The 25,887-nt window shown below is 53.9% G+C and overlaps 2 protein-coding genes and 1 non-coding gene across 3 annotated transcripts; all 3 read right to left on the bottom strand.

Annotated features, from left to right (window-relative positions):
• Positions 1-4,797: 4,797 nt before the first annotated feature.
• Positions 4,798-5,774, bottom strand: RCCD1 (RCC1 domain containing 1). The gene is given in 5 exon segments (XM_066239571.1): positions 4,798-5,113; positions 5,116-5,129; positions 5,205-5,286; positions 5,289-5,594; positions 5,597-5,774. Coding segments are annotated over 5 exon segments (693 nt in total). The 3' UTR covers positions 4,798-5,000.
• A 2,389-nt stretch (positions 5,775-8,163) lies between these two features.
• Positions 8,164-24,091, bottom strand: UNC45A (unc-45 myosin chaperone A). The gene is made up of 20 exons (XM_066239164.1): positions 23,973-24,091; positions 23,584-23,745; positions 22,487-22,523; positions 22,025-22,200; positions 17,847-17,939; positions 17,089-17,256; positions 15,966-16,134; positions 15,543-15,713; positions 14,282-14,453; positions 13,775-14,075; positions 12,886-12,980; positions 12,505-12,646; positions 12,023-12,163; positions 11,699-11,826; positions 11,453-11,519; positions 10,547-10,660; positions 10,203-10,318; positions 9,192-9,309; positions 8,931-9,086; positions 8,164-8,778 (listed from the first exon to the last, which is right to left on the bottom strand). Exons 1-20 carry the CDS (start codon positions 23,976-23,978, stop codon positions 8,521-8,523), a joined length of 2,790 nt encoding a protein of 929 aa, XP_066095261.1. The 5' UTR covers positions 23,979-24,091; the 3' UTR covers positions 8,164-8,520.
• On the bottom strand, positions 22,817-22,947 carry LOC136311410 (small nucleolar RNA SNORA33). The gene has a single exon (XR_010726796.1). It is a non-coding gene; the product is annotated as a small nucleolar RNA SNORA33 (small nucleolar RNA).
• Positions 24,092-25,887: the final 1,796 nt, after the last annotated feature.

Genomic DNA, 25,887 nt, shown 5'->3' with positions numbered 1-25,887 from the left:
TTATCCAGCTGCCGCCAGCCGCCTCCATCCGAACATAAACATTCCCCTCACAATCCCTCCAGCCATCAGCGACAGGAAGAGTGGAGGCACAGGGAACGCTCACTGACCAATCACCTTCTAGGATTCATCCCGACCACTAGCGATGAACCAATAGTAGGCCACCTCTCATCCACACCCAGGAAGGTCCCACTCGGGCTGCTGCGCACTTGTCATTGTGTGGCCGGGGCGAGTAGTTGAAGCTGCTACTCCTCCCCATGGTCCCGATTTCTAATCCTGGTCAGGACTGGAGGTAAATGTTGCCACCACTAGATGAAGCCTCAGTCTCAGCTGGTTATGTCTATCCTGATGGTGTATATAGATATTTGACCTTTTTCTTTTTAAAAGGTCCCCCGCAGAGGGTGATATACAATGCATCACAATGTTATCTAACTTTAAAGCTAAAGTTTGCTGATCTCCCTTTGGACAGTTTTTGATTATCTCTTGCCAAGGAGTTCCCCATTCTGGCCAACAAAGCTATTTTGACATTGCTCCCGTTTTCAACCACATATCTATGTGAGCCGAGCTTCTCAAGCTTGACTGCGATAAAAACTAAAAACAGAGAGAGACTGAGAACTGTTGAGGAAGAGCTTCGTGTGTGTCTTTCTACCATTCCTGCCAGGATATCCCTTTTGTGTTCATCGAAACAGGCCCAGGTTTCACACTGAGTGAGTATAAATACATTTAGAAACTATATTATCTATATGTATAATATGTACTGTGTTAGAGTGTCATTTTGTGTCATTTTGGTAGGTGGTGTGCCCCAGGATTTTGTAAATGTAAAAAATGTGCCACGGCTCAAAAAAGGTTGAAAATCACTGCTCTAAAGAAGGCCTTTTCAATGGTAGTTTTTAGTTTTATGAAGTGTCAATTTATTTTGCTGAAGTAAACGTGAACGATTGTACCCGGTTCAGGGCTGTTGTATGTATCAATAAATGACCCATTGAAACTGAAGTGGTGTGTGCGCTGCCGGGCCTGTCCGGTCACCTAAGGCTGGCCCGGAGGGAGGTGAGAGGCGGGGCACAGGCGGAGATGCGGGGCGGGGCTGGGCCGGGGAAATAGGGCTGCGGGCAGGTGGGAAGGTTTGAGATGAGGCGCAGGGGAAGAGGCACCAAGTCCGTAGAGCTGAGGTGCGGCGCTGCCGGGCGGGGGCTGCTGTTCACGGATCTGGAGGTGCAGAGCTCAGATAAACATGAGTGGAGCCCTAGGCCGAGGGTAACACGGGAGGGATAGAGGGAATGCGAGAGAGCGAGAGGTTCCGGAAGGAGGTGCAGAAGAGCTTCCAGACTGTTTATAGGGAATACGCGTCTGCTCCACACGTGAGATCAGCAAAATGACTTGCTGTTTGTTTGTATTGTATGTTACTCTTCATCCTGTTTCATGTAGAGTAGGGTTTGTCTTCTGAGTACAACTGAGCTTTTGGGCAGGATCATTGTGTGTCCTGGGGGAACGTCCTCTGCATTGTAGGTGCTTGAGAGGAACTGTTCCTTCTGCTCACTGCATGGAATTAACATCCAGCCTGATCCCCATGCTCTTGTCTTGATGATATTAAACCGCGCCATGTTGGCCGGCATATTCACCTTTGTCTGAAAGCACAGCCCTGGAAGCTTTGAGGGATCTGGACTTGGAAGTAGTATTTTCATCATCTTTCTTTTGAAATTATTTTGTAAGGCTATCATTGATTTAATTTCGTGGGGTTTTTTACGTTCATTTGATAACATGTCTATGTGATGATATTGTCATCACCTTCCCTACAGGGTTCTAGATGGAGAGTCAGAAGAGCTATAAAGAAAGTTCATGGAACTTTAGTCCATTGAAATGTGTAGGAAGGTGGTCTATCATCCAATAGGGTCAGTTTTTATTTTATTTTATTTTTTGTATTTTTCTGAAGTTGGAAACGGGAAGGCAGTCAGACTCCCACATGCACCCAACCGGGATCCACCTGGCATACCCACCAGGGGGCGATGCTCTGCCCATCTGGGGCGTTACTCTGTTGCAACCAGAGCCATTCTAGTGCCTGAGGCAGAGGCCATGGAGCCATCCTCAGCGCCCAGGCCAACTTTTTGCTCCAATGGAGCTTTGGCTGCAGGAGGGGAAGAGAGAGACAGAGAGGAAGGAGAGGGGGAGGGATGGAGAAGCAGATGGGCACTTCTCCTGTGTTCCCTGGCCAGGAATCGAGCCCAGGACTCCTGCACGCCAGGCCGACGCTCTACCACTGAGCCAACCGGCCAGGGCCCAATAGGGTACGTTTTTAAAAAGTGGCAAGCATTCTTGCAAGCCTGCTAGATTTGAATATTTATTTTTTTACAGATTTTTTGGTTGCATGCATCACTTTCAAAAGCTATTCTCCGCCTGACCTGTGGTGGCGCAGTGGATAAAGCGTCGACCTGGAAATGCTGAGGTCGTCGGTTCGAAACCCTGGGCATGCCTGGCCAAGGCACATATGGGAGTTGATGCTTCCAGCTCCTCCCCCTTCTCTCTCTCTGTCTCTCTCTCCTCTCTAAAATGAATAAATAAAATTAAAATAATTTTTTTTTAAAAAAAAAGCTATTTTCCATTGCTGATTGAGAGAGATGTGTTCAATTACCTTTTATAATTATGAATATTTGTATTTTCTCTTTTAGGTGTTTGTCATTTGAGTTTGTTAACGAATTGCATGTGAGTATAGCTATTCTTGGTCAACTGAACCTGTTAAAAGGATTTTTTGTTATTTATAGAACCATTGTTTGCACTGAAATCTACTGCATGTTACCCAAATATATTTGGTGGTTGTTTTTAGTTCTTTCAATGTCTTGCTGTCTTATGTTGTAGGCAGCTCCAGGGTTTTCTATTAGTTGTGGGTGACTGTTAACTTCCAGAGGAAGTGATTTCGGTGGATGTCAGGATGTAGGGGCGCAATTTATTTTCTCACATGGTTGTTTTGATACCAGTTACTATATCATGATAATTTTTTTCTTCATGTAAAAAGAAACCTTTGTCATATATAATATGTATCTGAATTTGCATCCATTACTTTGTGACAATAATTAGGCTATTTATGTTTATTGATAAGGAGTTAGCCCAGCAGGTCATTTTAGTAGCTTTATGCCACAAGGAAATTATTCAATGTATTCGTGCTTTCTTCTGTTCATTGCTTTTTGTATAATTTCCCTATTTTATTTTTTATTTTTTACAGAAACAGAGAGTGAGTCAGAGAGAGGGATAGACAGGGACAGACAGTCAGGAACGGAGAGAGATGAGAAGCATCAATCATTAGTTTTTCATTGCGCATTGCAACACTTTAGTTGTTCATTGATTGCTTTCTTATATGTGCCTTGACTGTGGGCCTTCAGCAGACCGAGTAACCCCTTGCTGGAGCCAGTGACCTTGGGTTCAAGCTGGTGGGCTTTCCCTCAAACCAGATGAGCCCACACTCAAGCTGGAGACCTCGGGGTGTCGAACCCAGATCCTCTGCATCCCAGTCCGATGCTCTATCCACTGTGCCACTGCCTGGTCAGGCTATATATTTTGTATTTTAATAGGTGAAGTGAAACTAAGGCAATAGCATTATTAAAACCGTGGGCAGGCCCTGGCCGGTTGGCTCAGCGGTGAAGCGTCGGCCTGGCGTGCAGGGGACCCGGGTTCGATTCCCGGCCAGGGCACATAGTAGAGGCGCCCATTTGCTTCTCCACCCCCCCCCTCTTCCTCTCTGTCTCTCTCTTCCCCTCCTGCAGCCGAGGCTCCATTGGAGCGGGGATGGCCCGGGCGCCGGGGATGGCTCCTTGGCCTCTGCCCCAGGCGCTGGAGTGGCTCTGGTCACAGCGGAACGTCGCCCCGGAGGGGCAGAGCATCGCCCCTGGTGGGCGTGCCGGGTGGATCCCGGTCGGGCGCATGCGGGAGTCTGTCTGTCTCTCCCCGTTTCCAGCTTTAAAAAACAAACAAACAAACAAAAAAATCAACTGTGGGCAATGTTTTCTTTTCTTTTTTTTTTTTCTTTTTACAGAGACAGTCAGAGAGAGGGATAGATAGGGACAGACAGACAGGAATGGAGAGAGATGAGAAGCATCAATCATTAGTTTTTTGTTGCAACAACTTAGCTGTTCATTGATTGCTTACTCTCTCTTTTTTTTTTTTTTTTTTTTGTATTTTTCTGAAGCTGGAAACGAGGAGAGACAGTCAGACAGACTCCCGCATGCGCCCGACCGGGATCCACCCAGCACGCCCACCAGGGGGGCGATGCTCTGCCCCTCCTGGCATTGCTCTGTTGCGACCAGAGCCACTCTAGCACCTGGGGCAGAGGCCAAGGAGCCATCCTCAGCGCCCGGGCAATCTTTGCTCCAATGGAGCCTCGGCTGCAGGAGGGGAAGAGAGAGACAGAGAGGAAGGAGAGGGGGAGGGGTGGAGAAACAGATGGGCGCTTCTCCTGTGTGCCCTGGACGGGAATCGAACCCAGGACTTCTGCCCGCCAGGCCGACACTCTACCACTGAGCCAACCGGCCAGGGCTTGATTGCTTTCTCATATGTGCCTTGACTGTGGGCCTTCAGCAGCCCGAGTAACCCCTTGCTTGAGCCAGAGACCTTGGGTCCAAGCTGGTGATCTTTGCTCAAACCAGATGAGCCTGCGCTCAAGCTGGCAACCTCAGGGTCTCGAACCTGGGTCCTTCCACATCCCAGTCAGACGCTCTATCTACTGCGCCACCGCCCGGTCAGGCTCTCTTGGGAGTTTTATATAGAAAGACAGCCCTGGCTGGAGGCAGATGGACAGAGTAGTGAGACCAGTAACAAAATATAAGAACAGTCCAGGTGTGAGTGGGTGACAAAGGTAGCAGAGGGGCTCAACAGGGGAGAGGTATCCAGGAGTCGTGGGTGACTGAGCTGACAGATGCGGGATGAGCTTAGGGGGCCTGCCTACGCCCTGCACCAAAACTAGAAGAGGAGGAAGGTTTGGAGCCTACAAGACCCGAGCTTCTTTGGAGAAGAAACGGTCACTCGCCACTCACACACACAGAGTGCCAGCCCCCGGCAGCCACGACAGCCACGGGCAGGCCTTGCAGCGCCTCCAGCAGCCTCGGCTCCAGCTCTGCCTCCAGAGTCCCTGGCCCAGCTGTCCATGCCTGAGCAAGGAACCCCTAGTCAGCTCCGGGCACATCAAGGGGTCTCCTCGGCCTTCCTTCCGTGGTCATACTCACCGGCCCGCGCCCCAGGAATACACCTGGCCCGCCCCGTCCAGCAGCAACACAAGCTCTGTGCCCAGCTCCGGGGCCAGAGGCTGGGTGAGGAGAAGGGCAGCAGGGGCAGCGGCGTGGCCCGGGTCTCACCACCCGCTCCGCCTTCCCGCTTGGTCTCCACCGCCACGGTCTGGACCCAGAGGGGCTCCCCGCACAGCGCCGAGCTGGGGGCCCCGGGTCTCCGCCCATCACGCAACACCACGAAGAGTGTCTCTGAGACCCACAGGTCCCGGCAGCCGCCCACCGAGCCGACAGCTGCACCCGGCCAGCACCTGCGGGAGATGACAACGGCTGAGCCGGAGGCAGGCACATGTGTCCAGGGACAGGCTGAAAGTGGGAAGGAGGGGGACGCTCATGGCTGAGAAATGCAATGTAGCTCCAGCTGGAGCTCACGCTGCATATGTCCCCGCCTTTGTCCGGCGAGCACAGCGGCCCGGGGCTGTGGACCTGGTGCCCGCTGCAGTCGGAGCCAAGCGCCTGCCCAAAGCCACAGAAACTGAAGCCAAACCGCCCAGGGCGCTCCTCGACCATGCCCTGGCAGCGCCCTCTGCTGGCCGCCACTGGGCTGGGATGGGCCTGGGACCTGAGATCTTGCAGGTGGCCCCTTCGCGGACACTGCAGCTGCCTGACCTGTAAGATAAGGAGAGTGCCACCTTCTAACCACGGAGACGGACAATAGCCATTCCACAGCGTTCACTGAGCAGGAGCCTTATCTAAAGTCCTGCGTGATTTAGGAGGACTCCGAGCTGTTTAGAGTAGGGCAATTTCCTTGTCCTTTTTGACTCGGCAAGCTCAGCGATTCACGAAATGAGCAGGAGGGATTTAAGCGCCCTCTTCTTCAGGCATTGAACTACGGTCTGAGCTTCACAGGCTGGCACCTACCATCATAGGCATACCGTACTAGCTAATTACATCCAGTACTTCGAGTTGATCAATACGACTATGGGTACATATTGAGTTTTCGGGGATATGTATAAGCACAGTTTCACCAGAACTCCCCTGGTAATTTATTCATTCCACACGTATTGACTGATCCTCTACTTTGGGCAGAAGAGGGGGGCTTTCTGCACCACGGAGCTCACACATCAACGGGGAGACAGAGGCAGTCTAGTGGTCACACAACGCGCTTCCTCAGCACAGCATGTGCACCTTGGCCAAAATTTTACAGGTATTTTCAAGCCTTTGAAGTCAAATCCTGGACCTCTCTTGAAATCAAAGCTCCTTGATTCCCATGTTCCTAACCTCTTCAGTGTCCAATCCCAACTCAAGGAGGCCTTTGACTTTGAGCTTGACGCTGTGCCCTCAGGCAGCTCCTTCCAATGGGCAATCTCTAAGGTGGAAAGGAAGGGGCACAGAGCAGCGGCCCAGGAAGGAATCGCCAGCCCTGGACCTGGCTGCCCCCCGCCAGGGGAAAAGGCTGGTAGGCCGTGACTTGGGTGAGGCACCTATTGGCTGCCAGGCCGCCCTGGGCCCAATCGTCTGCGAGGGCGCTGCTCACCTTGGTACTTCCGAGTCCCCGCTGTGGCCTGTCCAGTCCAAGTTCCGGAGAGCCGGTCCGGAGGCCTACACTGTGCCACTGCGGCCTCGGGTGCTAAGTAGGTGGACCTCCAATGGGAGTGGTGGACTCCCAGCAGAGGGGGACAAGATGGTCCCAGCCCCCGCAGGTCTCCGTGGATTAGAGGGGGACACTCCTAAGGAGTCTAGACAAAGCGTAATGCGCAGGGACCCCGCCGTGAGGTACTACCAGCCAAGCGCAGTCTCACTCACTTGCGGGACCCCAGCGGAAAGGAAGCAGCAGCACTAGGCGGGCAGCGGTCTTACCTCCCATTGGCTCAAAAACTGTCATCTGGCCTGACCAGGTGGTGGCGCAATGGATAGAGTGTCAGACTGGGATGCAGAAGGACCCAGGTTCGAGACCCTGAGGTCGCCAGCTTGAGCGCGGGCTCATCTGGCTTGAGCAAAGAGCTCACCAGCTTAGACTCAAGGTCGCTGGCCCCAGCAGGGGGTTACTCGGTCTGCTGAAGGCCCGCGGTCAAGGCACATATGAGAAAGCAATCAATGAACAACTAAGAAGTCGCAAGGCGCAATGAGAAACTGATGATTGATGTTTCTCATCTCTCTCCGTTCCTGTCTGTCTGTCCCTGTCTATCTCTGCTTCTGTAAAAAAAAAAACAAAAAAAAAAACTGTCATCTATGCCTTTGAGCCAATGAGCTTCACCGCAAGTGGAAGTGGCTGGTGGTGGAGCCCAGTCTTCAGCCCACCCCACTCAGGTACCCGCGGGAAGAGCTGCTCGGTGGACCCATCCACCCCAAATCCCAACACCGCCTGAGCGTCACTGACAACTCTGGATAGATACAAATATTTAAAAACCAGCATCTAGGAGCCTATACTCTAAACCAGGGGTAGTCAACCTTTTTATACCTCCCTCCCACTTTTGTATCTCTGTTAGTAGTAACATTTTCTAACCACCCACTGGTTCCACAGTAATGGTGATTTATAAAGTAGGAAAGTAACTTTACTTTATAAAATTTATAAAGCAGAGTTACAGCAAGTTAAAACATATAATAATTACTTACCAAGTACTTTATGTCGGATTTCACTAAGTTTGGCATAATAAATCTTTATAAAACAACTTACTATAGTTAAATCTATCTTTTTATTTATACTTTGGTTGCTCCGCTACCACCCACCATGAAAGCTGGAACGCCCACTAGTGGGCGGTAGGGACCAGGTTGACTACCACTGGTCTAAACCCACTGAGCCTCCAACGGGATTAAGCCGCAACTTGGCAGCACAGGGTGGGGAATCCATGGGATTCCTTTGTAGACCTGGCTCCTCTTGTGTATTCAACAGGCCCAGTTCCTGCTCCAGAGAATGGCCCACAGCCAGCCTTCCTGCAGGCCACAGACACGGCACACATTTGAATTCAGCACACTTTTATTATAGGATCTAGGGTAGTCCTGCTAGCAGGTGTTGATGATGCTCACTGCTGGTGAGGCTGCTGTATGTGCTCTTCCCAATGTTGAAAACATCGGGCTGAATTAGGAGGTGCCTTCCCCTTTCCCAGTCGTCTACAGTAGTACAGGAAAAGCCTTTCTGCGTGAGGCTGGAGGCAGTGCCGGCACAGCAGGGCTGTAATGAGCGTGGCCCCTGACACAGGACAGGACATCAAAGGGCAACTACGGAGGAGAGGCCAGAGTGCTCAGTACAGTCGGCCAGAGCTGCACATCCTCGTTCCCTGGGCTGCGATGCGCAGTGTGTGCATGAGGAAGCCCCTCACTCTCCATCCTGGTTGGGTTTGATGAGCCCGTATTCCACCGCTTTCCCCAGGCAAGCCGCGGCGGCCTTTGTGACAGGGCCCCGCTGGCCCTTCGCCAGCACGGACAGGATCTCTAGCACCTCGCTCTCCATCAGGCTGCTGGCGGTCTCCCGTGAGGCCTCCACCATGTTCAGCACCACCACGGCACCCCGGTGCTGCAGCTCCTGGTTGGGGCTCAGAAGAAGAGCCTGCAGGATCTCTAGCCAGTGTGTGGTCTGTAGGAAACGAGAGTAGGACCACCAAGCAACAAGCTGAATCCCTGGCAGGGGGCCACACGCACCCGCCCTGGACTTTCCCCACCAACCACTACCATGCTGGGGGGTCCGAGCCCCTCCCCTCCCCTCCCCCACAGAGAAGAGGCACTGACCACTTGCGGGATGCGGCTGCACAGAGAAGGCCGCATGGAAGTGAGCATGGCCAGGCCCCCGGCGGCCGCCCGCCGCAGCAGCTCGTCATCCTCCCCACTGTACAGCACCAGCAGTTTCAGCCGGTCATTACCCTCGGCTTCAAAGAGGTCCTGTACCTGCGGCCAGATGAGGGGGGAGACCAAGTCAAGCCGGGGCTAAGCCCACCCAGGGACGGGCACTTCCGCACGCCTGCCCATATGACTGCCTGACTCAGCCCTCACCTCCTTGCTCATAGCCAGGTTACACATGCACTCTGTGGCTGCCCGGCGGATCAGCTCATGGTCCTCAAACATGTAGCCCTCAATCATGGGCACAGCCTTCTCCTTTAGGATCTTCTGCCTGCAGAGCCAAGGGTAGAAGAGCGGGCACCATCAGAGCCTCCACCACTGGGTCCCCATACAAGCCAGCCCTAGGCAGTGTCCCTGGGCAATGGATCTCCCTGAGCAACGTCCAAAGACCATCCTGCACTAGGTGTGAACTGCACTGGTTTCCAGCCTTCTAACCAGGCCTAGGAGATGACAAAACCATGCACAACACTGAACTAGAAGTTAGGAGATGAGGGTGGTGGTGACAGTGATGCTAACACCTGCCATCTGAGCACTTACTCTGACCCAGCACTTAGACTGACTTCATCCTCCCCACGGCCCCATGCTGAAGGTGCAGGTGGCACTATCATGACTACTTTGCAGAAGAGGAAACTGAGGCTGAGAAGTAAGTCTGTAGCCAAAGTCACAATTAGCAGTAACAGCTAATATGTACTAATTGGCCACATTGCTGGTAGACAGGTGCCTTCATAGTACTTTTACATATATAGTGTTCACAAAAATTAGGGGATATTTTATCACTTCATATTTATTTTGAAATATTCCCTAATTTTTGTGAGCAGTGTATTTCCTTATTTAGTTCTCCTCACCACGATTTCATGAGGTAGGTACTAAACCATCCCACTTCACAGAGAGAAAAACTGAGGCATGGAGAGATTCAGTAACTCACTTGAGGTTGGACACTAGTACCCAGAGAAGCCAGGATTCGAACCCAGGCAGTTCTACTCCAACACCTGCACTGCTATGGCCAAGTGCCTTGTTCTCATGGAACGGTCCCCTCAACTGAATGATACAGAAGAGACTCAAATAGAGCAGTGACCAAAGAGTGCTTTCCAAACTGTAAAGTACTTCACTGGGGATAATTTACACTGCTACCCCGCCCAGAACTCATGTCCCAAAGAGCATTACCGGAGCCTCTCACTGATCCCCGCCAGGTTCGTCAGAGCCATGAGCGCCTCGAAGTTCTGCAGGCCTGAGCAGTTGAGGTGCAACAGGGAGACAAGGGGCCGGACCACCTCATAGATCTGCGGTACGTACCCCACCTGTCAGGGCTACACGCCCTGGCCCCCACCAGCCCCATTGACCTGCAGGTGGCAGTCTACCCCAGCTGAAAGCTGCCCTCCCCATCACAGGGCTCAGCAAAGCTGCCAATTCCTGTTGACCCTACAGAGGAGCCACGGCCCAGGTCAGCGGCCACCAGGGTCAGTGAGGGGGTAGAGGCGAGGCCAGGGCTGGGGCAGGAAGACACGCACCCGCTCTCCAGGAAACGTCATCTCTGGGTTGGAGGTGATGGTGAGCTTGGCGAGAGCCTGGGCTGCCTTTGTCTGCCCCACGTCAGAGCCTTCCAGGGCCAGCGGGAGCAGAGCCTATGGGGACAAGCCCCTCAGTGCTCAAGATGTGCCCAGGAGGGGAGGGCCCAAGCTGTCTGGCCCTGATCCCCGGACAGTGCCTCTCTCTCCCTTATCCCTCTCCCCAGGTTTGCAGACAAGGGGGTTTCAGACCATACCCACCTGTCTGTGGTTTCCCATTAAGCTACCCAAACACTTCCCGACACCCCATTTATGGGCAAGACATGGGCTGCGCTGGAGCTGAGGCTATGGAAGTCAATGACACAGGGAAAAGAGAGGAACTCTGGACCTTAACAAAGGCCCGCCCCCTTCAGCATCACTCAGCAGGAAGACATTCCTCCTGGCTATTAATGTTTTTCTGTTCCACATCTAATACTAATCGCTGGTGGAGACGCCACTGAGTTGTTTTGTAAACCACCATGAAGAAGTCTGTCCAGGCCCTGGCCGGTTGGCTCAGCGGTAGAGCGTCGGCCTGGCGTGCGGGGGACCTGGGTTCGATTCCCGGCCAGGGCACATAGGAGAAGCGCCCATTTGCTTCTCCACCACCACCCCCCCTCCCTTCCTCTCTGTCTCTCTCTTCCCCTCCCGCAGCCGAGGCTCCATCGGAGCAAAGATGGCCTGGGCGCTGGGGATGGCTCCTTGGCCTCTGCCCCAGGTGCTAGAGTGGCTCTGGTCGCGACAGAGCAACGCCCCTGGTGGGCGTGCCGGGTGGATCCCGGGCGGGCGCATGCGGGAGTCTGTCTGACTGTCTCTCCCCGTTTCCAGCTTCAGAAAAATACAAAAAAAAAAAAAAAAAGTCCACCAGCTCACCTTGCCCCCTCCCTGAGCAACCACAGTGCCGCGGTCCTCGGCCTCTTCCACCAAAGCCAGAAAGACCCTGCAAGGAGAAGGAGAAGGGGGTGGCAGCCCAGGGCTCTGGCCAGCAGCTACTCCACCTCCGCGCTCAGTGAAGGGAAGAAGCCAAGCAGTGGCCCCTCGCCCCGAGAGGCCCACAGAACCGGGCCCTGCCCCCTCTGGAGTCGCAGCTACAGCGTGAAGCGAGTGCTGCGGGCGCACCTGGACAGGAGCTCCCGGCAGGAGTTCGTCAGCACAGGGCTGTCGGTCTTCACCATGCAGGTCATGGCTGATACCACGCCTGCTGCCAGCAGCTTCTTTACCCGTGCCCGCAGAAAACTTGGTTTGTCCTGGGGAAGGAGACAGCTTAGCACAGGGGCTTTAGCCCACTAGACAGGGAAAGGGGACTTTCCTCACAGCACACACTGATGAACACGAAAACAAAGGGACAGAAGCCCACTTACATGAAAGGCTTGTATACAGTGGATGCAGATCAGGCATCCCAATGACATGGACATTCCCAAGCTGCTTCTAAAGGCCCCTCACCTTGGGGTGCTGCTCAGGCACGTGCTGCTTGGCATACTTGGCCAGCTCCACCATCTTGGGGTCCGGCTCCTCGTAGTCATAGCTGTTGGTACAGTTCACCAGCGCTGAGGCCACCGCGAAGAGCACCGACCTCTCCTCGGACTGCCGAGAGCAGAGGGCCGTCAGCGGGTGCCCCGGGGCAGAGCGGCCTGAAATCAATGCTGCCCAGGGCCCCATGTCCACCCTGCGCTGGACCACTCGGTCACCAGGATGCTCCTGGGGACATCCCCAGGCCCCGGCCTGGCCTCAGACTTTGGGAGCTCCCACACTTGACCCGCTGACTGCTCCAGAAAGCTCGTCCTTTCCGGCACAACTGGTGCAGACCAGTATGTCCACACCAGTGTGACTACTCGGCTACCAGCCCTCCTTCCCGGGGGCCATGAGAGCCCAGTGGCTCTAGTCCAAGACAGTGTCCCTGATGACAGCAGAACCCACGGAACCACCTGGCTGAGCTGGAACAGGGCCTTCAGGGCGGCCTCATCTTCTACGAACTCCTCCTTCACGTCAGCATCAAAGGTGAGGTACGCCAGGCCCTCCACGGCCCAGCGCCGAGTGCCTGCGTCTATCTGGTCATTGCACAGCCACCTGGGGACATGCAGGGCAGTGGACAACCGCCACATGGGAGTGAGAGGGGGCATTCTAGGACCAAAGGGGAAATGCCAGGGGCTTGGGTATCCCCTCAAAACAGGGAAGGAGTTCCCAGGGCAGGACCACGGTCTGCCTGGGGAGAGCAGGGTGGTGAGGAGAGCCACCCTCCTCCTCGGGCCTCCTCTCCTGACGTCAAGCCAAGAGGTGGGGAGTCACAGCAATGCCAAATGACTCACTTCCGACACTGCTTGGCCAGTTTGAGAGTGGAGCCTTCAGCAAACTGCTTCATGCTGAAGTCAGTCCCTCCAGCCGAGCCGAGCTTACAGAGTCCCTGGAGGAAGAAGCAAGAACCAGTTGTTGGCCTCTGGGGACGGAGGCAGAGCTGGGCCCCGCATACCTGGCAGGGGCTCCCTCCCTGGCACTCTGCCAGGCTCTCCAGAGGCCATGCACCCCCTGCTGGGCTGCCACCTAGAGCATCTGGCAGCAGAATGAGATACTGGGGTGGGCCTGGGACAAAGTACCTGGTCAGAGACTGACATGATATATTGGCCACTGTGCTGCCCTGGGCCCCAAGCCATCCCAGTCTGTCCTGGGATCTGCTCTGTCCCTTCCCATGTCATACCAAATAAAGTCCTTTACAGATGGAGCCAAGACGCATGCACAGAGAAGACGGGTATCTTAGCCAAGGTCAAGATCCTTACGGGATGAAGAAACCCAGGACTAAGTGCCCCAGGGGGACGACCAGCTTCCCCAAGGTGCATGCCCGCAGTAGGCGCATGGAGGCCAGATGGACCCCAAGCTACCAGTTCCTGGACCGCCAGAAGGGCCCAGCCTTTCTGCCCTTCTGACCACCCTGGCCCAGCATGTCCTGCAAACCCCATCACCTCCTCCAGGGGCCAGCATGTGCAGCCTGCATTGTCAGGCGTCCTCTCTCAATAGGGCTCATCTCTCTGGCTTGACCCTGAGCCTTGTGGGAGGAGCCAGCGCCCTTGCCTCTGGCCTGGATAAGGCCCTGCACATCCCATATTTCCTCTTAGAGTGTGCTAGGGCAGCACCCTGGGACAGCAGCCAGCCAGGGCCGCTGCTCATCAGCCCACATGCCAAGCCCAGGGCCACCCATCTCACCACCAGCGCCCGGATGCGAATGCTGTCCTTCTCGCTGCGCTTGTACAGGTCCTTCAGCAGCGAGACGCCGTTGGCTGTGATGAATGAGGCCCGCTTGGCCTTGCCAGCCGCATGGATCAGGGCCTCCACAGCCACCAGCTGCTCTTCTTCCCGCTCAGAGGAACACAGAGCAATCACACTCTCCATGACACCACTCAGCTCCAGGGCCCGGTTGCCAGCGTCACACGGGCCTTGCAGGAGGCAGGACACCGTCTGGATGGCCCGCAGCTTCCCGGCCAGCCCATGGTCCTCAAACCAGCTCCTGAGAGCACAAGGCGACAGCTGACACGCTAAGGCTAAAGGACTGCCCCTTCCCTTCCACTGGTCAGAAATCTATCCTGCTTGGGCAAGAACAGCGAGAACAGTTGCCAGTGGGAAGACTAGGCCTCCCCGAGGCTCTGCCCCTCCCCGAGGGGCTGGAACTCCTGCTGGCATCCTGGGCAGCAGGGGACGGGCCGCCTCACTTGCCTGATGTAGTTTTCACAGAGTCGGTGGAAATTCTCCCTCTCGGCATCACACTTCAGATCATCGAAGAGCTTGCTGAGAAGGATGGAGGCGCTCATGCGGCTGTTTGCCGTCACCGTGAGCTCCCCAGGAGGCTCCTGCAGAGAGCCCCCCACCTCCAGGATCTTCTTCAAACCTGAAGAGACACCCTACTTAGAAGCCCCAGCAGGCCAAGGGCAGAGGCTTCTGGGAGGGGCACAGGGAGGGAGGCCGGGCAGGGCAGGCTCAGAGCTGCTGGCTGCCGACGTAGGCAGCTGTGGGGTCAGGGAAGGCCCTCAGAAGTGGGGTCTGCATGGCGGCCCTGCCTGTGGGCCAAACGCTCTGGGGCTCTAAGGTTCCATGTGTTCCACAGAAGGGAGAATAACGCCCACACCTTGCAGGACTACTAAGGAACACAGAGCGGTCACGAAGGTGAGCCCCCAGTAGGCATGCTCATGCACAGACTTTGCCAAGCTTTCCTTATTTAGGGGAAAAGAGCGGTGTGAATTCACATATTACACTTTATTACTTTTTCCTGAGTATAGAAGCAAACTTGCTCACTGAAAACCTTCAGATACAGGGAGTGGATCCGGCCTCCCGTTAACCTGATCCCAGGCCTGCTCACTGTGAGGGCACGTGCACACAACCACATCCAGCAGGCCTAACTCTAAGCACCGTAGGGTCCAGCACAGGCCACGGGGTGCACCTCAGTGCAGACACACAGCTGGTACAGCCACTCCTGGGGCTAGGCGAGCCCAGCCAGCCAAACAAGATGCAGCACATATGCTCCATCTCTTTCTCTCTCTTTCTAAAACAGTACCACCTAAGCTCTGGCCGGTTGGCTCAGTGGTAGAGCGTCGGCCTGGCGTGCAGAAGTCCCGGGTTCGATTCCCGGCCAGGGCACATAGGAGAAGCGCCTATCTGCTTCTCCACCCCTCCACCCCTCCTTCCTCTCTGTCTCTCTCTTCCCCTCCCGCAGCCAAGGCTCCATTGGAGCAAAGATGGCCCGGACGCTGGGGATGGCTCCTTGGCCTTTGCCCAGGTGCTAGAGTGGCTCTGGTCGCAACAGAGCGACGCCCCGGAGGGGCAGAGCATTGCCCCCTGGTGGGCAGAGCGTCGCCCCTGGTGGGCATGCCGGGTGGATCCCAGTCGGGCGCATGCGGGAGTCTGTCTGACTGTCTATCCCCATTTCCAGCTTCAGAAAAAAATAAAATAAAATAAATAAAAATAAAACAGTACCACCTACCTTGGTCAATGACCCAGAGAGTGAGGCTGTTGTTGGGGTCCTTAAAAGACTTCCGGGGAACCACTTTAATCAGGAGGGTCAGGGCATTGTCTCGGCCTTGGCCCGAGACCCCCACCTCCGTCAGCAGCTCCAGGAGGTTACTGATGAGGACCTTCAGCTCCCGGGCAGGATCTGGCAAAAAGAAGACATCAGTAGGTTCCACAGTGGCCCAGCCCTGTCTGACCTTTATAATTGCCCAAGAGCCAGAGAGAGCAGGGGACCTGCCTCGTGAGCTCTGGGCTGGGATCCACCTTCCCTACAGGCACCCTGGCTGCTGGCAATCTAGAGTAAAATACTGTCACTAAGCCACATTCCTGAAGAACCTGCACCTGGCTGGCTCAGCCCTTCCTGTTCCAGGGGGACCCCAGACCTGCTTCCACTCACCCACGATGAGGGCACCTTCTTTACCACGGAAGCCTTTCTTGACACCTTCCCTGAGGGCATCAAACATCACCTGCAGCAGGTGGCAGGCTGCCAGCGACACGGCCTGATTCTCCACACCCAGGATGGAGACCACTCGCCGAGTTCCCAGCACACTCAAGGTCGCCACTGTCTGGGTGGGACAGAGGACAGGGCCTCCGGTTGGTGGAGGGAAGCCGTAGAGATCCCTAACTGTGCACTGAGTGTGGCCAGAGATTGAGTTTGGCCTAAAGAACATTCAGAGACTATTTCACAGTTCCACCCCTGATCTAGGAACTGGGGGTGCCTCTAAAAGCAACCGAGGGTCATGTCCCTGTCCCCTGGGTCCAGAGCAGGCCTATTCTTGCAAAAGTGTCTGTGCTGGACACCCACAGTCTATGCAGAGGGTCATTTCACTATAAAGCCCTCACATCTCTGCCTGACCTGTGGTGGCGCAGTGGATAAAACGTCGACCTGGAATGCTGAGGTCGCCGGTTCAAAACCCTGGGCTTGCCTGGTCAAGGCATATATGGGAGTTGAAGCTTCCTGCTCCTCCCCCTGTTCTCTCTCTCTCTCTCTCTCTCTCTCTTTCTCTCTCTCTAAAAAAAAAAATGAATAAATAAAATCTAAAAAAATAAAATAAAAAATAAAGCCCTTCATATCTCATCTTGATGGTAAAGTGGGTGGCATCACTGACCACATCGCTCGCCAGGTGAGGACCCCCTCCTGGGAAAATGCCAGCTGGGTCGTCAGGGAAGGACAAGTGGCCTGTTCTCTGCAACAAGCTTGCTTTTCCCACATGGACAGCGCGAGAGTCAGTGAACAAGCACCTCCGTGAGCAGCTGCAGGAACGCCGAGGTCACACTCGGAGGCCCCCTGAAAGCAAGTGCTCAGGTGTCAGTGGGGAGCTTTGCCCTTTTCCAGCCCCAGCTCATCTCAAATCATGTTGGTCTTCTGAGCTACTTTATTTTCTCCTCTCCTGTTACATGTCTCCTTGTACTCTGTTGTAAGTTCTTTTTGGAGTAGGTGAGGGGTAGAAGGGTGGATGGACAGGTGGAAGGACAGATGGACCAAATAAGGCAGTAACTTGACCCTGCATCCCACCTACCCGTGATTGGTGCTCAGAACAAATGCCAACGAGCGTGCGCAGAGCCGCCAGCATCAGGTCGGGCTCTCCTGTCTCCAGCAGGCGTTGCAAGAGCTGGACCCCATTGCTCTGGAAGATCTTCTCAGCTCCCGCATCTTCCCTGGCCAGCACCACCAGGTTCTGGGAAGCCTGAGTCAAAGGAAACACATGATAACATGGACACACACACACACACACACACGGCCAGGCAGGCAGAGGCCACCAGGTTCTGGGAAGCCTGAGTCAAAGGAAGCACACGATAACATGGACAACACACACACACACACACACACACACACACACACACACACACACACACACACACACACGGCCAGGCAGGCAGAGGCTCTGAGCTGGGCCTGGCTGAGTGACCCTGGCTATAAACTTAACCTCACTGAACTTCAGTGTTCTTCTTTGCAACTAGAAGGGAAAGCCTGCTCTCAGGATTGATGGTTAGAATGCATGGGGTCCCGAGTCCCTGGCAAAGATTAAAGGGCAGGGACAGTGTCTCAGTCGCCACTACACCCCTAACTTCTGGTACAGGGCCTGACCAACAGGTGTTCGCACTCATAGCCCAGGCCCTCGGAGCCCCCGCCCAGGCTGTGACCCCTGCTGCACGATCTGAGGAGCGCCATGCCCAGGCCCACAGGGGCCTCTGAGGCCGCCATCGGCACCCAGGCAGGGCACTAGGGACAGGCAGCTCTGCTGGAAGGTCACTCGCACTCAGTCCAGGCCCTTACCTTCTGTTTCTTCTCAGTGCCTTTCTCTTGTGGATCCAACAGGATCTGAAACATCTGTTCCACCTTGGCATCTGTCGAAGACATGTACCGCACCTAGGACAACCCAACAAAGCGCGGAACGAATCACCACTTTTGGCCAGAGACAACACATTCCCTCTGTGTCCTCTCTGGCTCCTCCCAGGACCCGGCTCCTGTCCTTGGGAGGCACAGTCAGGATGTCTGGGCTTAGCGCTAGACCGAGCTACCAGGGACAGGAAGAGACTCGCCTGGTAGCTTCTCCCGAACTTCCCACAGCTATTTTCCCCTCGCAGTGACCTCTTGCTTGGGCAGCAAGGGTGGCACCCATTCTGAAGGCAGTGCCACTCAGAAAGGGAGGTACTATGTTAGCCAAAGTAGTGCCTTCTCTGTTTCGGCAGCATTTATTTATTTATTTATTTATTTATTTATGAGAAGAGACAGACAGAAAGAGACAGAGACAGGCAGACAGGAAGGGAGAGAGATAAAAAGCATCAACTCATAGTTGGGCACCTTAGTTGTTCATTGATTGCTTTCGCATATGTGCCTTGACCAGTGAGCCAGCAACCATGGGGTCGTATCCATGCTCCCACGCTCAAGCTAGCGACCCCGCGCTTAATCTGGTGAGCCTGTGTTCAAGCCAACAACCTCGGGGTTTCGAACCTGGGTCCTCAGCATCCCAGGCTGATGCTCTATCCAATGAGCCACCACCTGGTCAGGCTTGGCAGTTATTTATTAAACTTCCTGCAAGGAAGCTGGCAGGTCATAAGGTAGTTGCTAACACTCCCTTTAGGTCAGGTATTGTCTTTGAGTTTTTAAAAATAATCTGAATGATAAAGATCATACCAGGCTTTCTTCCTTCCCACAGTCTTGGGGCACAAGTCTATCGTGTGCTGCACCCCCTTTCTCTTCTTGCACCCATGGCAGACAAGTTAATTTTCAAGCATATGTGCCACACAAACAATGCCACTTTATTTTTTTAAAAATGAACAGAAGCCCTGGCCGGTTGGCTCAGCGGTAGAGCGTCGGCCTAGCGTGTGGAGGACCCGGGTTCGATTCCCGGCCAGGGCACATAGGAGAAGCGCCCATTTGCTTCTCCACCCCTCCGCTGCGCCTTCCTCTCTGTCTCTCTCTTCCCCTCCCGCAGCCAAGGCTCCATTGGAGCAAAGATGGCCCGGGCGCTGGGGATGGCTCTGTGGCCTCTGCCCCAGGCGCTAGAGTGGCTCTGGTCGCAACATGGCGACGCCCAGGATGGGCAGAGCATCGCCCCCTGGTGGGCGTGCCGGGTGGATCCCGGTCGGGCGCATGCAGGAGTCTGTCTGACTGTCTCTCCCTGTTTCCAGCTTCAGAAAAATGCAAAAAAAAAAAAAAAAAAAGAACAGATAAGCCTGACCTGTGGTGGTGCAATGGATAAAGCGTCAACCTAGAATGCTGAGGTTGCTGGTTCGAAATCCCAGGCTTGCCTGGTGAAGGCACATATGAGAAGCAACTACAAGTTGATGCTTCCTGCTCCTCTCCTGCCTCTCTCTCCTCTCTCTAAAAATTAATAAAGACAATCTTTTAAAATAATGGAAAGAGGCCCTGGCTGGTTGGCTCAGCGGTAGAGCGTCGGCCTGGCGTGCGGGGGACCTGGGTTCGATTCCCGGCCAGGGCACATAGGAGAAGCGCCCATTTGCTTCTCTACCCCCCACCCCCTCCTTCCTCTCTGTCTCTCTCTTCCCCTCCCGCAGCCAAGGCTCCATTGGAGCAAGGATGGCCCGGGCGCTGGGGATGGCTCCTTGGCCTTTGCCCCAGGCACTAGAGTGGCTCTGGTCACGGCAGAGCGACACCCTGGAGGGGCAGAGCATCCCCCCCTGGTGGGCAGAGCGTCGCCCCTGGTGGGCATGCCGGGTGGATCCCAGCCGGGCGCATGCGGGAGTCTATCTCTCCCCGTTTCCAGCTTCAGAAAAATAAAAATAATAATAATAATAATAAAGTTAAAAAATAATAATGGAAAGATAAAGCCATGTCTCCTTTGAAAAATCCCCTCATCCCATTCCTCTCCCCAGGGGTCATACTATTATCTTTTTTTTTTTTAAAGAGTATTTTTTTTTCTTTTAATTTTTATTTACAGAGAGAGCGAGAGTCAGAGAGAAGGATAGATAGGGACGGACAGACAGGAACGCAGAGAGATGGGAAGCATCAATTATCAGTTTTTTGTTGTGGCACTTTAATTGTTCATTGATTGCTTTCTCATATGTACCTTGACCGCAGGCCTTCAGTAGACCGAGTAACCCCTTGCTTGAGCCAGCAACCTTGGGTCCAAGCTGGTGAGCTTTGCTCAAACCAGATGAACCTGCGCTCAAGCTGGTGACCTCGGGGTCTCAAACCTGGGTCTTCCACATCCCAGTCCGATGCTCCATCCACTGCGCCACCACCTGGTCAGGCACCATTATCATCTTGATGTGTATCTTTTAAATTCTTTTTCTTCATATTTACATACTCAAGTGTACACACAGAAAAAAACATGAAACTGTCCTGTGTATGTGGGGGAATCAAATTTTAACATAAATGACAGCATACTAAATGTTTTTGTTTTTGTTGTTGTTTTTTACAGAGAGAGAGAGTCAGAGGGATAGACAGGGACAGACAGACAGGAACGAACACAGATGAGAAGCATCAATCATTAGTTTTTCGTTGCGCATTGCGACTTCTTAGTTGTTCATTGATTGCTTTCTCATATGTGCCTTGACTGTGGGCCTTCAGCAGACTGAGTAACCCCTTGCTGGAGCCAGTGACCTTGGGTCCAAGCTGGTGAGCTTTTGCTCAAGCCAGATGAGCCCATGCTCAAGCTGGCGACCTCGGGGGTCTCGAACCTGAGTCCTTCCACATCCCAGTCCGACGCTCTATCCACTGCGCCACCGCCTGGTCAGGCAATATACTAAATGTTTTATTGTACAGTTTGCCTTTTTTCATTTAACAAGCATCAGCCTTCCGTGTCTGTGCATGTGGATCTACATGCTCTCTGTAACTACAACATAGGAACCTGTAGTAAGGACGTCACCCAGTTTATTCAGCCATTCCCCTACAGCTGAGCATTTAGGCAAGTTCCAATTTCTCATTAAGACAAACAAGACTGAAAATCACACACATGCCTGCTTGTTGTGTACATGAGTAAGACTTCTTTAGGGAGACAAGCAAACCTAATGAATCACGGCATATGCTCATTTATAATTTTAAGAGATATGCTATGCAGTGTTTTTCAATCGCCAGTACGTGAACAGGTCCACCAGAAATTTTGCGCCAGTCTGTGAAAATTAACCACCCTGCTGGTGTATGAAGATTATAGACCCACTGATCTCAGTCAAATTCTTTTTTTTTTTTTTTAATTCTCTTATGTTCACAGTGATTTCTGCTTTAGCAGTCCCCCAAATAATTTGCCTATCTTCACAGGTCCCCAAGTGTAAAAAGGTTGAAAATTGTTATGCTAAAGTACCATCCGCCTGACCAGATGGTGGCGCAGTGGCTAGAGCGTCGGACTGGGATATGGAAGACCCAGGTTCGAGACCCCGAGGTCGCCAGCTTGAGCGAGGGCTCATCTGGTTTGAGCAAAAAGCTCACCAGCTTGAGCCCAACGTCACTGGCTAAAGCAAGGTCACTTGGTCTGCTGAAGGCCCGCGGTCAAGGCACATAAAAACAAAACAAAACAAAAAAAAACAAACCCTGGGCTTGCCTGGTCAAGGCACATATGGGAGTTGATGCTTCTTGCTCCTCCCCCCTTCTCTCTCTCTCTCTCTCCTCCCTATAATGAATAAATAAAATCTTTAAAAAAAAAAAAAAGTACCATCCAAGGAGCTGTGCCTACTTATACCCGCTCCAGCAGCCATGAGCAGGCCCATGCCCCCCGCCTCAAGTTTACCTGGTAAGTAAGTGTCCGCCTCCATCCTAGCAAAGTGTACAAACTTTAAATGTTTGCCAAACAGACCACCAAAAAAACCAGTGCCTTGCCGTTATTTTAGTCTGCTCCTCCTACCTGCAGGCAAGGCTGAGCATCATTCTGTAAGCTCCTGTGCTGTCAATACCTCCTCTTTGCAGGACCGTGTTTACACTGCTGACCCAGATCCATTTACCAGTGTCCCTCTGCCACCAGTCAATGCCATGCTCTCTCTCTGTCACTCACACACCTTCTCCTGAATCTGGCCCCCGATGTTGCGCAGGGCGTCCTGGAAAACTTTGTTCTTGGGCTCCAGGCTCACACATCTCTTCAGGTCCAGGACAGCCTGGTCAAGGCGGCCCAGCTTCTCCAGAGCTTGGCTCCGCCGGTAGAGTGCTTTGACATCCCCGCCGTCCTTTTCAATGGCTGAGCACAAACGGGAGCTCTGTCAGCACACATGAAGCCACCATCTCCAGGCAAGAGCAGTAGGGAAAGATCTCGAGGACCAGAGGAAGGTGGGGGGACGCATGTGGGGCTCAGTACTTCAGCCTCAGAAAAGGTGAGGGTAGCTGCAGAAAAGGAAATGCCCAAGGATGTGGGAAAGAAGACAGACGTGTCTCACAAGGAAAGGAAGAGAATGTGACAATGAAGTGGTCCCAGAATCCCTGCCCACCACAGAAGCCCCACAGCTCCACACAGGGCACATTCCTACCTTTGGATGCCTCCGTTTCTGCTTTGTTGTAATCTTCCTGTAAAAGAAAAGCCGGCCCTGGCCGGTTTGCTCAGTGGATAAAGCCTCGGCCCTGTTCATCCCCGGTCAGGGCACACAGGGGAAATGGCCCTCTGCTTCTTCTCTTTCCCTCCCTTTCCCCCTTCTCTCTCCCTTTTCCTCTAGCAGACAGTGGCTCGACTGGTTCAAATGTTGGACCCAGACAAGAGTTGCTGGGTGGATCCCAATGGGGGCGCATGCGGAGTCTCTCTCACCTCCTCTCACTTAAAAATTTTTTTTATTTATTTATTATTTATTTATTTATTTATTTTGCCTTATAGCCATTTTCAGGGACCTTAATGACTTTAATCGTCTTTAAGGCTCGTAACATGGCTTTACTATTGCCAGCTTTCTCCAAATTTCTGCAGAAACACATTCAGATAAGCAGATTCATTGGCTGGCTTAATTTTTTTTTTTTTTAATTTAAAAAGAAAAGCCAGGCCCTGGCCGGTTGGCTCAGTGGTAGAGCGTAGGCCTGGTGTGCAGGAATCCTGGGTTCGATTCCCGGCCAGGGCACACAGGAGAAGCGCCCATCTGCTTCTCCACCCCTCCCCCTCTCCTTCCTCTCTGTCTCTCTCTTCCCCTCCCGCAGCCGAGGCTCCATGAGGCTCCATTGGAGCAAAAGATGGCCCGGGCACTGGGGATGGCTCCATGGCCTCTGCCTCAGGCACTAGACTGGCTCTGGTCGTAACAGAGCGACGCCCCCTGGTGGGCAGAGCGTCGCCCCCTGGTGGGCGTGCCGGGTGAATCCCGGTCGGGCGCATGCGGGAGTCTGACTGCCTCCCATTTCCAACCTCAGAAAAATACAAAAAACAAAAAACAAAAAAAAGGCAGCCTGGCTGTTCATCTCCTTTTTTGGGCACTAATTGGGCAGCAGGGTTGTTTTCCAGAATCACCAGTCCCCTACCACCCGGAGGCCCGAAAGGCATCCCACAGGTGTGGGTGGCCAGAGAAGGTGAATGTGCAGCCAGGTCCCACGCAGTGGCGAGATGGGCAAACCCAACCCGGCAGGCCACGGGAAGAGCAGCAAGCTCCCTCACCAGCTTGAGGTGGCAGGCGGCCCGGTTCCGGTGCAGAATGGCCTGGTCTTGGGGAGTCGCATCCAGACCCAGGGCCTGGGTGTAGGCCGTCAGGGCGCCCTCGTAGTCCCCACATTTGAACAGCTCGTTGCCATCCTCCCGCAGCTGCTGCACGGAGCTGGCCTGTGGAGGGAAGCGGTACAGACGTCGGAGGTGGGCTGAGGGCAGAGCCCGGGAGCTACGGGAAAAGGAGCTGGGGGTCGGGGACCTTCCCCACGGAGGGCCAACACTGGGGGAGAAGGAGGCCCAGGAATGGTCAGAGCAGGTGCGAAATGGTGACGGCGCAGGGGGATAGGAACTACCCCGGGGATGGTGGGCCGGGTTTGGGTTAAGGTTAGTGGACCACTCACAGCCATCGTGGAAAGGACGCCCCGGGCGAGCGCAAGCGCAGTCTCTGCAGCAAGCTGCTCCCAACTCCAGAATCCTCCCTGGGCTGCCTCGCCCTAGTCCCGCGTCGGGGGCGTGGCCGGAGGGGGCGGGGCCCACGCGCGCTTGCGCCAGGTCGGGGCGGGGCGGGGCGGGGCGCGGCGGGGCGCTCGGCCGGTCCGCAGGCGCAGAGAAGCTTCTGGCGCGCCTAGTCTGTTCCCACTGAGACCTGCAGGGGGCGCGCGGCGGAAGACCCAGAAGGAGACCCGCAGCATCCCAAGCCCCGGCCTCAACCGCTGCAGAAGTGCACGAGGTCTGCGATCACCAGGGTCACGAACAGCAGCCTGTAGAGGCCCAGCACAGGAGGGGCCCGGGCCTCTGTGGGAGAGGGAACAGTATCAGGACTGGCTCTCACTAGTGCAACCTATGGGTAACAGAGCCCCTGAAAGTCCAGAGAAAGCTCGGGGCTCCTCCCCGGAAAAATGCAGAATTTGTAAACACAAACAGGGGAGCTGGCAGGTACCTTTAAGCCACCCATGTAAAGATTCAGGATTGTAAACCCCACCTATAATGTATGTGTAATTCACAGAGTACCGGATCCTGTCAGTCTTGACACTCTCCCCACAACGCATGCATGGCTCCCCGTTACCCGCTTTCACAGTCCCCGAACTTTTCTTTCACCAAATTGTTTGTAATGAGGTATTTACATGATTTTCTGTTTGAGGTCTGTCTCTCCACTAGTCTGTAAGCTTCAAGTCTCCCACCCCGGAATTTAAGAACAGAGCTCCAGATCCTGAAACTCCCTGGCAGTGTTCCTGTGGCTTTGGACCTGGAGTTCTCACCTGAGGATGGGCTGACGCTGAAAACCAGAGGTTGACCTGGAGTAGGCCCTCAAATTCAGCCCGGGTCCATCAAGAGCCCCCTGTAGCATGCAGGTGGCAGCAGTAGGCTTCCTCTAGAACAGGGGTCCCCAAACTACGGCCCCCTGAGGCCATTTATCCGGCCTCTGCCGCACTTCCGGAAGAGGCACGGTGGTCAGTGAGAGGAGCATAGTTCCCATTTAAATACTGGTCAGTTTGTTGATTTAAATTTACTTGTTCTTTATTTTAAATATTGTATTTGTTCCCGTTTTAGTTTTTTTACTTTAAAATAAGATATGTGCAGTGTGCATAGGGATTTGTTCATAGTTTTTTTTATAGTCCGGCCCTCCAATGGTCTGAGGGACAGTGAACTGGCCCCCTGTGTAAAAAGTTTGGGGACCCCTGCTCTAGAACATTAGATAGCCGAGGACCAAAGAAACCAGGGTAGTGGTGGCCAGTGGCATCCCGGGTGCTTTGGCACAAGTGAGGGTGCTGAAGGGACAGGGGAGCTGGAGACAGGCAGAAATGATCTGTCTACACCCTAATCCAACCCTTGTAGAGAGTGAAAAGAGTCCAGATCCAGCTGAGAGAGTAGGGGACCTGAAGGGGGATGGGGGTGGAGAGTAGGAGGAGACTGCTGTACCTGAGAGAGAGGTTGGCTGGGCAAGGGTCATCCAGCTGAGGAGTAGCAGTAGTCCCACGGACAGCCTCTTCTGTAAGCCCCTGAGAGGTCACCACCTCTTCCCTGGTCTTAGGAACCCCAACATCTCTTACTAAGCCATGGCTGCAGACAATAAGAAAATAACAATCAATGCCCCAATGCCCTTGGGCACTACGAGCACAGACCTGAAGCTTCTCTGTCACTAGAAAGAGTTGAAAATGACTGAGTTCCACCCTGGCTGGGTAGTTCACTTGGTTAGAGCATCATCCCAATACCCCAAGGTTATGGGTTCCATCCCCAGACAAGGCACATACAAGAATAAACCAATGGCCTCACCAGTGGTGGTACAGTAGATAAAGCATTGACCTTGAATGCTGA

This window comes from Saccopteryx bilineata, chromosome 7, assembly GCF_036850765.1.
Source record: "Saccopteryx bilineata isolate mSacBil1 chromosome 7, mSacBil1_pri_phased_curated, whole genome shotgun sequence".
In the NCBI taxonomy this organism is placed as follows: Eukaryota; Metazoa; Chordata; class Mammalia; order Chiroptera; family Emballonuridae; genus Saccopteryx; species Saccopteryx bilineata.
The sequence above is the reverse complement of the archived record's forward strand: the minus strand, read 5'-3'. Positions and strand labels throughout refer to the sequence as shown.

Bases quoted from the DNA above. Each gene is read 5' to 3' on its own strand.
- UNC45A (XM_066239164.1), bottom strand. The intron at 16,135-17,088 runs GTAGGTGGGATG...TGTCCCACCCAG, and splicing joins GTTCTGAGCACCAATCACGG to ACAGTGGCGACCTTGAGTGT. The intron at 12,164-12,504 runs GTGGTTCCGTGG...TGCTCTCGGCAG, and splicing joins CCCTGTTCCAGCTCAGCCAG to TCCGAGGAGAGGTCGGTGCT.